Source organism: Electrona antarctica (genome assembly GCF_951216825.1).
Source record: "Electrona antarctica genome assembly, chromosome: 17".
Lineage (NCBI taxonomy): Eukaryota > Metazoa > Chordata > Actinopteri > Myctophiformes > Myctophidae > Electrona > Electrona antarctica.
This window is the reverse complement of record NC_136798.1, coordinates 17,809,003-17,822,172: the sequence shown is the minus strand read 5'-3', so window position 1 is coordinate 17,822,172 and position 13,170 is coordinate 17,809,003. Positions and strand designations below refer to the sequence as shown.

At 45.6% G+C, this 13,170-nt stretch overlaps 1 protein-coding gene across 1 annotated transcript; it reads left to right on the top strand.

Annotated features, from left to right (window-relative positions):
• Positions 1-5,206: 5,206 nt before the first annotated feature.
• bmp2b (bone morphogenetic protein 2b) lies at positions 5,207-11,896 on the top strand. Its single transcript, XM_079526118.1, has 3 exons — positions 5,207-5,625; positions 6,878-7,251; positions 10,944-11,896. The coding sequence occupies exons 2-3, from the start codon at positions 6,891-6,893 to the stop codon at positions 11,852-11,854; spliced, it is 1,272 nt and encodes a 423-aa protein (XP_079382244.1). The 5' UTR covers positions 5,207-5,625; positions 6,878-6,890; the 3' UTR covers positions 11,855-11,896.
• The last annotated feature ends 1,274 nt before the right edge of the window (positions 11,897-13,170 follow it).

Genomic DNA, 13,170 nt, shown 5'->3' with positions numbered 1-13,170 from the left:
GGGGGAAGACAGAGAATGAGGACAAAAGACACAGATGGAGAAAAAGAGAGAGAGAGAGAGAGAGAGAGAGAGAGAGAGAGAGAGAGAGGGGAAGATGGAGATGGAGATATTGAAAGATAGATGGGGGGAGAGAGCGAAAGGGGTAAAATGTGGTCATTCATCACAGAGATTATGTTCTCTGTGATGAATGACCAGGCTGAGAAAGATGTTTTTGTTCCTGATCTGATCTGATGATGGTCAAACATTGTGTTACATATACAACATAGTGTTAGACCTATTATTATTATTTTTTTATGATTTGTACTTTATTATTTTCTTGTTTTTATGTAAAGACATTGACACAGACATAGACAAAACACAACCGAAAAGAAACGGATAACAAACAAAACAAAACAAAACAACAATGTAACAAAGTTGCACAGAAGTATACCGCAGTCCACCCCAGCCCCAATTCCAGACATCGAGTGTGTTAGACCTATTTTGAAGTTTTCCATCCCCCCAGCCCAGAGCTGTGATACAACAAGGAGCACAAAGTTCTACCATCTCTTCCTGTTGAAACGGCCATGCCAACGACAACAGATCGCGAAGGGCTTTGGAGTGGCAGAATAACGGTAGTTTAACAGCTAAACTATCATTGTATGGATTAAAGGACACTCTTTACAATATGACAGTGTTCACTGGTTGAACACTCCAACTTGAATCCACCATTATAACATTCTAGAATCTATTTGAAATCACTAAAGTTACACATGCCAACTGAACAGAAACAATGACTTTGCGCAGAGATGCTATTTAGTGTTGCTTTCTTGTGGATTCTGGCAGAGGGCTCGCTGACTGAGTAACTGTTTAACCTATGGAGAGAGGTTGTTCATTTGTGTTTCAGATAGGATATCTAGATCTATACCTTGCTAACCACCAGGGATTTGCTATGCAATGTCCTTTCAATCAGTGCATAATTGGATCAGCTCGTAGCGATTAGATAAGCACGATGTCTCTGGCTCAACACAATGATGATAGGCACGGAGAGACTCCCAGAGCTGTGTGAGCCCCCCGCCTCATCCCACGCTGGGCATCACTGATCAAGACATCCAACATATGTATATTCCCTGTAGGGCCTCACACAATCAGCACCAGGATGCACACACATGCACTCACGTACACGCGTACACACGTACACACACACACACACACACACACACACACACACACACACACACACACACACACACACACACACACACACACACACACACACACACACACACACGTACACACACACACACACACACACACACACACACACACACACACACACACACACACAATCACAGAAACAGTCACACATACGTCTCCCTCTCTCACACATGCACGCACAGCGTGCACACAAAAAGAGAGAGAGAGAGAGAGAGAGATAGAATCAGATAAAGCTCTCTCTTTCTCTTTCTAATCCTCTCACTGGGGTAATTAAAGATACTCACAGCTTAGTGTGTGAGGCCTTATCCCCCCCGATCTAAAACATCTGAATGCCGAGCGGCTTTTACCTGGGCTTGGGTTTAGAGCACTAGGTTCACCAAGTGGTGTTTTGGCAACAGTAGAGACCCAGATATCACTGCTAGCACATTAACACTCCCATGGAGAAGATGCACGCGGTATGAATAAATTAGCATATCATTACATCACGCCTTTTCTTATGGATGGATGGATGGATGGATGGATGAATGAATGAAATATAGTACAGCCTGCGGTGAAGAATGGACTGAGACGGGAAGGTCGCGTTTGGATTTGTTTTTATGTCCAGATACCCCGTCCAGGACAGGCTTCATAAGTTTAGACGTGCCTTCTCAGGAGACTTGGCTCAGATCTGAACACATTTGCGTTAGGAACCCGTTGCGGTCGCATGCCCTTGCTGCCCTTGCTGAACCCAGGCAGGGTTCGAACCCACACCTTCCGCATGAAAGGCATATGCTCTAACCACTACACCAGGGCGGGAAGTTCGTGTTTATCATTTGTAAAGGTTACCCACATGATATGGCTGTTTTTCCACTTTTTTATGATGTAGCGAAAAGGGGAACCACGAGGCATCTCCCTTCAGAACCACATCTTCCAAAGTCAAGGACAGAGGAAGACAAAATGCAAATGGTAGTACACAGGTACATACACTGCATGGGCCTCTGTATTTTAATTGCTGAGTGGATGATCCAGGATTATCCCTCATAAAATGTTATTGTCCCGCAAACAGACATAGGTATCTTGTGATCTCCGTGGGATTTAATCTATTGCCATCTCTGCAATGCTTTGGCCAAAACACCAGCCGCCTGCCCTCCCATCAGCACCTAATGGAAACCACTAGATGGAATCAATGGGGGCTTTTCTTATGGAGATGGACCAAACACTAACACTGTTTACTCAACCTTAATAACAATGGAGCAAAGACTCTCTTGCCCCCTCGCCTTGTTGCACTGACAGCCAGTTCCTGCACCACAGTGCAGCAGGTACTCTCCCAAAAACGTGGGTGAGGTTTGGAATGTAAATGGTAATGAGAATATACTGTTCCTAAAGAAACAATGTGGGCTCGCTTTAAGCCAAACAATAGTAGGCTAGTATAGTAGTATTAGTAGTAGTTTAATAGAAATCACACCCGTTTGAAGTGAGGGGCGCTCCTATCATCGTACATCATCATACATCATCTCATTCCGGCCAATCAGAATTTGTGCAACCTTCGTTTTCAATGTTTGTGTTACGCAATGTTTGTGTTGACAGTAACACTCAAAATTGTCCATTCATTGTCAATGGCATTTAATGTTTGTGTAGGACAAAGTTTGTGTTTGCACACACACTAAAAGCTGGACATAGGAGGGCCCTAAAAAAATCACACTTGTGTTAAGTGAGGAGCGCTCTTATCATCATAAATCATCAAACATCACATTCCGTGCAGGCTCAGCCAATCAAATCATCACAAATGTCATTGCAGCCAATCACTTTTGGCGTCTGCACTTTTCTGCCCTCAATTTTATCTTCAATATGTACTTTGCCTAGCCAATCAAATCATCGCTATGGGGTGATCCACCAATCATCAGCCAATGTTTGTGTTCACACAGACCCACAAAACTGGGTTTAGGAGGGGCTAGCGCCCCTCAAAAAGTACAAATTCAGTATGACTTTGTATCTCTGTCAGTGTGTTGTGTGTGGGTGTAGACTCGCCTCCAGTTGATCAGATTGGGAGCACCTGTTTTGAAGCTTGAAATGTACAAAGGTTTTACACAAGTGTTGTGATTGGTCGGGAAAATATCGTATCCGGGGGAAATACATCTGACGGATGTTCCGGACCAACACTTCCTCCAATAGCGTCTCTGCCTTAAGTGTGACCTGCAGGCTTTTCTCTTCACAGATGCGTCTGGGGCTGAGGCTATGGGTTTGTGTTGTGATTGGCTGATCACCCCTGAGCAAAGTACATATTGAAGCTAAAAGTGAGGGCAGAAAAGTAAATAAGGAAATGAGGATGCAAATTGTGATTGGCCGGAAAGAGATGATGTATGATGATGTATACATCATGATGTATAAGCGCCCCTCACTTCACACGGGTGTGATTTTTTAGCTAGCCCCTCCTATATTGGCAGCTATTACTATAGATTCTCGTCTTACACAAACATTAAATTCCCTTTGACAATGGAGAATTTACTTCATATTAAATTCACATTGACAAGGATAGGAGAATTTACGTCATGTGGACGAGCAAATCGGCAATGTTTGTCCTACACAAAGATTAAATTCCCACTGACAATGAATGCCGAATTTACGTCCGATGATAAGAGCGCCCCTCACTTCACAGGGGTGTGATCTTTGTATTAAAATTCAATATTAAAAAAAAAAACTATAAAACATTTCTATAAAACAAGTAGGCCTATGAGTTTCTAAGTGAAGGTGTGAGTAGATATAGGTGCCAAAGTTTAGGAGGAGAATATAGGCTATATATAGCATATAAATGTATATCTAGCCCACAATGAAATGCATTCAAGTGAAGAGGATGAACACACACTATATGGCTGAAGCAAACTTTTTTATAATTTCATGGGGTTCCACCTACTCTAAGGGTTCCACCTAAACTGAGTGAAGTGTTATGACCCTCTGGGCCTGGCTAGGGGAAATCATTGGGGTTTCATTCATTGGCTCTGTGTCACTTGGCTCTGTCTCACACACATGCACAGCAGAGCGCATGGCGGGAGGTGAGACAGCAACAATGTGCTCAAACACCTTCCTCTGATCTATCGATAAACTAAAAGGCGGATGCAGCAGTTATAGGAAGTGCGCATAAATCATCTGTTCTGCGGCTTCTGCCTCACTGTACATACACAGACAAAACGCACACATGTAGTAACAAAGGCATCCGCGCGCGCGGGCGCGCACGCACACACATACAATCGCATAATTTGTGTGCACACACTAGACACCATTCCAGGTCGGTGAAGTTCAACTGGGACATGGGCCATGGCTGGTAGGTTTAGGCTAGTCCCCCTCTATATGTTTTGATTATTTTAATTACTTACACGCCGCACATCTTATAAGAAGAAGTCCTTGTCAATTAGTCACAATCCAATAAACAGCACATATAGCGCAACATTAATCCAGCAATTAGCATATCTTAAACTGATCAATGTATCATTAATCTAAGCAGATATATATGCTGCATTTTTTGCTTTAGAGTTGAACAAAATACAGTATAAAATGGTGTAACACACCTGGAAGAAGAAAATGCAGAGAAAATAGTGCGCCAGTAGCTGCATGCGCGCAAAAGTGGACTGAGCTGGACAAAAAGGAAAACAGGAAAAAAATGCTTCTCTGACACCTATTAGTAGGTTATGTTACCTATTATTATGTAATAAAATGCCTGAAATGCATAGCCTGTAGGCTACAGTGGCTTTAAGTGGTGGTTTACGACTTTACATAAAAATAATTTGGGACTGAGGGGGATAGCCTATTTTCTTTACAAACATATACACAGACCTATATTATATAGTTAGGTTATAGGCATTGCTGCAGTAGCTATCCTCATTCCTCAAACCCTTACGGGTCCATTTGGTTCCATTTGTAGGCTACTATACACTCTCAAGAGTTGAATGATTGACAGCCCTTGCCTTGGTGACATCACTGCACGACAAAAAGCGTCGTCGGGGGAAGAGAGGCACCAATCAATTGAACCACTGGTACGGTGGCGCACGGAGGAGAGGAGAGGCGACGCGCAACAGCAACGGGACGGGAGCGACACGAAGAAGGAGCGACACTTATCCTGAACTTATTCAACTTAAAAAGTCCGCAGAACTTTTGTTGCTCTTTTGAAGATGTTCAACGGAGGTGCTTTATACTTAGATCGGTCCTGCCTACGCCAGCTCGCTTCCTCATAAGAGGGCTTCTTTTTTTTTCATTCTTCTCCCGTCCTCCTGACCAAGACGCCCGACTTGTTGCAGCTGGGGAGGATTATTATTATGTGCAAGAGGCGATAGATCGGGCGCAGTGCTTATGGGCTGTCTCCGGTCCGCGAACCAAACGCGTGGATTAAACACGAATTAATGTGGAATTTATCGGAGCCCAAAGCTGGAACGACGACCGGACACAGCGCTTCCTTATCAGGTAAAGAAAAACAACAGCAGCAGCAACAGCAGCAGCTTGTTGTTGACTTTTGTTGACTTAACTGTTCCTCTTAGATGGCTTTATAAACTTTGAATATTTATAAGCCTAAAAGTGTGTCAAATGTGTGATATATAGGCTAATAGTCAAAGGAGAGACCTTCCACAATTGCAAGTTAATAACTTGCAATAGTGGAAGATCTCTCATTTGACAATTGAAGTTATATATGCAGGCATATGTGCTTTAAAAAGTTGCAAATTTCCATTCTGGACTTATAGTATAAAAAGGTTTAAATATACAGTTTTTTTAAAACTTATACTTCTCGCAGTTTCTATACGACATCGTATAGTTGCCTTTTTTCCTTTTTTGATGTTGTGTGTTTTTGATGTGTTGTGGACTCAAAGAAGCAAGCGGGGCTACATCTGGCCCTGGTCCGCACGTCAGATCTAACACCTGCAAGCCTCTTGAAGTAACTCTATCCTTTATGATTATAGTCATACATGACCGTCAAAGCCTCCGCAAACAGACGCTCGTAGCGCTGTCTGACTGCCTCTCTCTCTCTCTCTCTCTCTCTCTCTCTCTCTCTCTCTGTTTATTCTAACCCCCCTTTTTCATGCCAACATTCTTTATGTGTTTGTTGTGTGATCTTTCATGGGTTTTACGCGGACTTGTATTTTATTTTCCTTTGTTGCTTTCATATACCCTTACCCTCACCAAACACATTTTCTTATCTCTCCTAATTGGAGACGTTTTTGTCTGGAGCCCCTCCACCCCCACCCCCTCCACACACACACACACACCGCTCTGAGTTTCTTTGATTTCTGTCTTTCCTGTGCCATCCCCCTTTTTTGTTTGACTCGTGTCTTTCATAACTTCCTCGCCTTGATATTTTCATGTTCTAGTTCGTCCTTTATAATGTTAAGATCAATCTCCTATTTCAGTTAGAACTTAGATCATGCCTTACACTATAGCCGGCGGGGGTGTTATTCCCTGAGCCCCAATCCCCCCCCCCTCCTATTTTTTTCCTCCCTTTTTTTTGTTCTGTACTTCAAAGTGAGGTGTCTCCCTTTTAACCTGCTCTGCTTCAATAATTCCTATTGTATGGGACGGATCATCATCATCTCACACACACAGCTGGGGGAATGCCGCTCGCAGTGAGCCCCTCGTGTCATGTTGTCCCCCCGCTGTCAATACCTCAGCGGCTGCGTCGTGCGTATTGACAGTATAGCTGTATGTGCACTCTCTGTATTCGCAGGGACTGACTGACCATGGTCACCGTGGTCCGTTCTCTCATGGTACTGATGCTCGCTCAGGTGCTACTGGGAGGCGCTGCTGGACTCATACCCGAGGTGGGCCGGAGGAGGTACAGCGAGTCCGGGAAACAGACCCCGGAGCAGTCGGAGAGTTTTCTCAACGAGTTCGAGCTGCGGCTCCTCAACATGTTCGGACTGAAGCGGCGGCCGAACCCAAGCAAGCAGGCCGTGGTGCCGCAGTACATGGTGGACCTTTACCGTATGCACTCGGCGAACGGGGACCACATGAGCAGCGCGAAGCGGCCCAGGAACATGGGCAAACACGCAGAAAGAGCCGCCAGCAAGGCCAACACGATTAGAAGCTTTCACCACGAAGGTACGTATTAGTGACATACTTTACCTGTCAGGTGGGAGAGCTGCTCCGCTCTCCTGCTCAGACAACACAAACCTATATTTAAACATGACTCAGAGCGCGAGCAGCGACTTCTGACTCTTTACTGTTTTATCTTTATGGAAGGTTTAGTCATCGATAGGTGACACGCGTCCGCGCGATTACACCTCCCAAATAAGAAAATAGCCTAATCACTTTAAATAAATGTTTGCCGCACCACTATTTCCAGACAGGCAAGCGGCGCGCAATTACATTTTCTGCCTAATCCCCGAACTATGTTGTGATGCAACCGTTAACCGAGCATTCCTCTGGCGCTGCTGCAACAGGCATTAAAACATCAAGGGTGGTGGGATCCCTGGGGTAATTTGTTTCTTAATAATTGATGATGTTTGCGTGGGCTCCGAAAACAGTTTTTCCAGACACGCACCACGGGAACAGGATAAAGGGCGGTGTGCCCGCGTGCGCAGGTGATAGTCATCACCCTGTTACTTCAATAACACACGACATGACATTACACTAACACGCATTATGACAGAGCCCTGGGTGTCAGACTGAATTCTGAGTCATTTCTAACAGGACTGAAATTAGTCCTTGGGAAACGGGAGGGGGTGCCTGATTCTTTCCAAATCGCCCTTGCTGTGCGCCATTACGCACGTTCCAATAATATAAGACCATAATTGCGCACTTAGTTTATACCTTGGATATGGACTGATTGTTGAATTTTGCGTTTCATTTCAGCCCCATTCTTCCCGTGTACAGGAACATATGTTGTTCAGATGATTAAGGCTCATACAGAGTACATACGTCTGGCTAAAGTGCAAGTTATTGATGCAAAGCTACTAACTTTTAACCCTGACTGGATTTGTATACACTATAGTATTAGCTAATAAGCAACATCAGAATGTCCTTGAATGATGCTATGCTTATTTGTAAGCAATCAAGTGACACACTTGATGGAATAGTTGAAATCTCTTTCACTCTTGCAATGTATGGAGAAAAAAGAGTCTCTTTCATGGTGAGCTGCACACAACCTTAAAAGTGACCTTTGGTCCATTTCTCAAATCCTTAATCTCCTATGGTCCATGTTCATGACTTTATAATATACAAGCTACGGAGTCCATAGGGGTTTTTACACAACGTCCTCATACAGAGTCCTAAGTGTTTTGAGTGGGGAAGTTTCCACCAGGGGTGAGTCAGAGGGGTGGTTGAGTGGTTGCTTGGGTGTTCTCCAGAAGCCTCGTGTGGATGACACCCAGTGGCTAAACTGACACATTGCAAACAATCCTTGGCCAAAGGAGCAGAGTCTGAGTGACTGCATGCTCCCAGCCCACTAACTGTAAACCTCCACACATGCACTGCCAGGCCAACGCACACCTTGACACCACCGTCCATTAAGGGCTGCAGTGAGGTTGTATTTACCGACTCTCCCCCTAGGCGTTTCATCCCATGTTATAACAGCATTGCACGGCTATTAAGTCTTCCCGACGTCAGGAGACATGGAATTGATGATGGACTCATGTAATAAGCGTGTATCTACAGATGTAAGGCCAGCACATCAAAGCAGGCGGCCTCAATCCTTCACAGCATCTCCTCGCCGATATTAATTTCACCGGGATAATTAGTTTCAACTCTTATCGGTTTTCAAAAATAACCTTTTTCCATGCCAACTAGAACATTTACACTCTTCCACAGGAACCGGCCGGGTGATGAAGGACCGAACCTTAGCCGTTATCTTTTTGTTTTGGCACACAGCGCGAAAATAAATTAGGAATGTTGATACACTCATATCTGTGGTTCACAAGTTTTTGACAAGCCGCGACATGTTCACACTGCAGTTCCCTCAGAGCGAGAGAGAGAGACTGAGAGACTGAGAGAGAGAGAGAGAGAGAGAGAGAAGGGGGGATGAAAAAGAGACAGAGAAAGCAAAAGAGATAGATAGAGAGAACTCTGGAAAAAAGTGAAGAATGAAAGGGTACATGGGAAGGAAAAGAAAAGAGGATTTGGGATTGAGAAAATGGTTGGGAGAAGGGGATTTGGGGGCTGAGGAAGAATAGAAAGAGAAGGATTGGTGACGGAGGAGAGAGAAAGAGAGAGCAGGGGTTTTCCCACATCAAATGAGGAGTGATAGGGCTAATTGAAGTCTTTGTGCCTCTTGAGGGAGGTTCTAGGATGAGAAGGTGGAATTTCCTAAATGCCTCCTTTGAAAAAAAAATGAACGAGAAAAAAGAAGGCCTGAGTTCAAAGTTTGTGTTTATTTCACCACACCAAACACATTTAAAAAATATATACGTCTGCATAGGCCTACTGTATATCATCTCTGATCTACATAAAGTAACAGTTCAAAGACAGGCTGCACAGAGAGAAAATTGCATTTTTTTTACAGCCATCTCTCATTTGTTGCACACTGTGAGGGCAAAACTGGCTGAAATTGTATGTTGTTGTCAATGTAATTTAAAATACGATTCTCGTATGACAGTTCAGTTGTGTGATAGCTGAATTTCCTGAATATTCACTACCATCTTCTTTAGCTACAAAAACAACAGAGTTTGTGAGCCAGTTCCTAAATAGGATGTGGTTGATGGCAATACCTGGCGCAGTGACATTTTCTGGTATGGGGATAGTGTATATGATTTTTTTGGGGGGATATTTTTCCAAGCGCAGAACTGTTAGCACTCTCTAAAAATAAAACTCATTTGGCTGTAGAAGGACAAACACGCATGCTATAAATACCCAAAGGCAGTCTCCCATTCATTGACAATGGATTAGTGCCAGGTTTCATATCTTAAAGCTAGGAGGGCTTCAGGGGAGAGCCGTTCACGCTCACTATGAAAAGTATCTGAAATATATGAATTATATATTAGTGGCATTCTCCTGTCATGCAATTGTTTTTTTAAGCATGGCCAGTTCTACCAAAGGTTAATTCACGCTTGGCATTTGGAGACATTAACATTTTAGTGTTCATCTGATAAATGTCCACATCCACTTCCCTATTGCACTCTTGTCAAAACAAAGCTTTGAAGATCCCTAGACGGGGCAACCTTTTTTCCACCAACCATGGTAATTGCTTGTAGTGGCCAAATCTTAAAAGGCAATTATCCCCCGTGTGGCATTTGGCTAATGTGCATAACTGAAGATGCAATCGCAGCTCTTCTAATGGAGCTTATCAATACAACACACAGCTTTGATCTCATGACATCAAGTCAAATTTATGAGCACGGTGCCGACGGTGGTAATGACGCCATGAGCTCACCGTGAGCATTTGCCTGCTTTTTACACTGAGTAATGGATGCATGGTGTGGGTGCCTGTGTGACGACTGTGTGACAATGACCCACACCCACTCGTTGCAACCACGTGGCAGCCTGGCTCTGTGCGACGGGGAAGAAGAAAGCTAAAGCTTACGCTCTGTGTGTGTGTGTGTGTGTGTGTGTGTGTGTGTGTGTGTGTGTGTGTGTGTGTGTGTGTGTGTGTGTGTGTGTCTGTGTGTGTGAATGAGAGAGAGAGAGAGAGAGAGAGAGAAGGCAAGCAAGGGAAACCATGTTAGATCCCGTGTTCAGCCAATATCTCTCCGCTTTTTAACTAATCCTTAGTCAGTTTTTTTCTCGTACAATGCCTGAACTCAATTGCTCCAGGCAGTGAATGTTGTTCACACTGTGTCTCTGTGCTATCTGTGCTGTAGAGTCCATGGAGGCCCTGGCCAGCCTGAAGGGCAGAACCACCCAACAGTTCCACTTCAACCTCACTTCCATCCCCGGAGAGGAGCTCATCACCTCTGCAGAGCTTCGCATCTTCAGGGACCAGGTCATGGCAGCCGTGGCCTCCGGCAACGACTCAAGTAACGGTGCCGCCGCCAGTGGAGGCAGCTTGCACCGAATCAACGTTTACGAGGTGTTCGGTGCGCCCGCCGCGGCAGGTGGAGAACCGCTCTCGCGCCTACTGGACACTCGGCTGGTGCAGGACTCTCTGAGCCGCTGGGAGAGCTTCGACGTCAGCCCCGCCGTGTCTCAATGGACCTCCGCGGGGCGCCACAACCACGGCTTCATGGTGGAGGTGCTCCATCCTGAGGGTGGGGATCGGGAGGGGGAGCACACCCAAAGGCAAAGCCGGCACGTTCGGGTGAGCCGGGCCCTGCACGGGGACCAGGACTCATGGCCTCAGGCTCGCCCCCTGCTGGTCACCTACGGCCACGATGGCCGCGGGGACGCCGTGCTCCACACGCGGGAGAAGCGCCAGGCCGCCGCCCGCAAGCAGCGGCGGAAGCACCAGCACCAGCACAAGGCCAGCTGCCGGAGGCACGCCCTGTACGTGGACTTCAGCGACGTCGGGTGGAACGAGTGGATCGTGGCGCCGCCCGGGTACCACGCCTTCTACTGCCACGGGGAGTGCCCCTTCCCCCTGGCAGACCACCTGAACTCCACCAACCACGCCATCGTGCAGACGCTGGTCAACTCGGTCAACTCCAACATCCCGCGGGCCTGCTGTGTGCCCACGGAGCTCAGCCCCATCTCTCTGCTCTACCTGGACGAATATGAGAAGGTCATCCTTAAAAACTACCAGGACATGGTGGTGGAGGGCTGTGGCTGCCGGTGAGAGGTTTGACGGAGATGGGACGGACGGACGGACAGACAGACAAAGCGAGGGAGGGATGGGAGGGATGCAAAGACTTAAGAGAAAGAGACATGTGAGAGGTTAATATGGACACCCGGTTTCCCAATGAAGACGTTTATTTATATGGAAGAGAGACACAAAACAGAGCTATTGTGGAAGAAGAAGAAGAAAACTATATATGAATATATTTATGTCTACGTAATGTTGGGAAAAAAATAAATATTTTAATCAGAGGAATATTCCTTTACTGGTTTTGAAAATGTATTTCTGATGTACATTTCGAAATGGGTGCAATACCACATGAAGTATAATGCTCAGATTTTTATTTTGTATTTATTTCTATTATAACCACTTTATTTGTAAATAAATAATGTGTATTTATCGTGAGAAAACACGTGGTCGCTCCAGTCTTCCCAGATTGCATACAGTGAACACCAGCGCTTGTTGACTCAGCCTCGTCAGAGGGATGTGTGGCTAGCTCAAAACACGAAATAACATGAGTCTCGAAACTCTCTCACATAAATTAGCCGAAAAGAAATAACACACAAGTTGCAAGCTTGCGCTCTGCAGCACTGATTGCAAACCAAGCATGGACTCCTACAGTAAACGTAACTAGAGACGAACAACAATAGATGTTTATAGAGGAAGATGATGGGGGGAGGGGGGCTAGCTATAGGTCAAGGGTGCCAGTGGTGTAATGGACTGCTGTAGGGTGTAGGGTCACGGGAGGGGAGTGACAGGCCTACAGATGTTATAACCTCCCCGGGGAGGATTAGAAAAACACCACGACATGTTTTCCCGCATCGCATGTCATTGCAAAGCTCCCTGGGAAGGCTGTTCTCTATAAGCTAAACCCCTGGGATTTTCGTCTTTTCTTGATGGATATGAAGTGTGTGCATGTGTGTGTGGCGTGGGGGGGGGGTTAACCTGTAAGCTGTCAAGTCTTTCAAAGAGGGTCCATGCTTATTTATAGAGTGATTCGAGACATGACAGGTTGCAACCTCTGCGGCCTCTCAGCCAGGGAAGAACTCTACAGTACCTATACCGCCACTTTAATTAATAATAAAGACAAACAAACACGCACCTGTGCCACACACGCTCAGACAGATTCTGAACCTGGGCAGGGAGTTTGGCTGCCTTCCCTCGCTTCCTTTTAGTTGATGGCTCTGATGTGTGCTTTCTGGCACAGGACGGGGAAAAAAACACCCTCGCTTGGCCATGGGAGCCGTTTGAGAAAACCGGCGAGTAGCAGCAGCAGCGGATAATGAAGTGCAACACAAACAATACCACACACTGAC

What these genes read in the sequence shown, in the direction of transcription:
- bmp2b (XM_079526118.1), top strand. Translation starts at nt 6,891, where the DNA reads ATGGTCACCGTGGTCCGTTCTCTCATGGTACTGATGCTCGCTCAGGTG. An exon ending in TAGAAGCTTTCACCACGAAG is followed by an intron (nt 7,252 to 10,943) that starts GTACGTATTAGT and finishes TCTGTGCTGTAG; the next exon opens with AGTCCATGGAGGCCCTGGCC.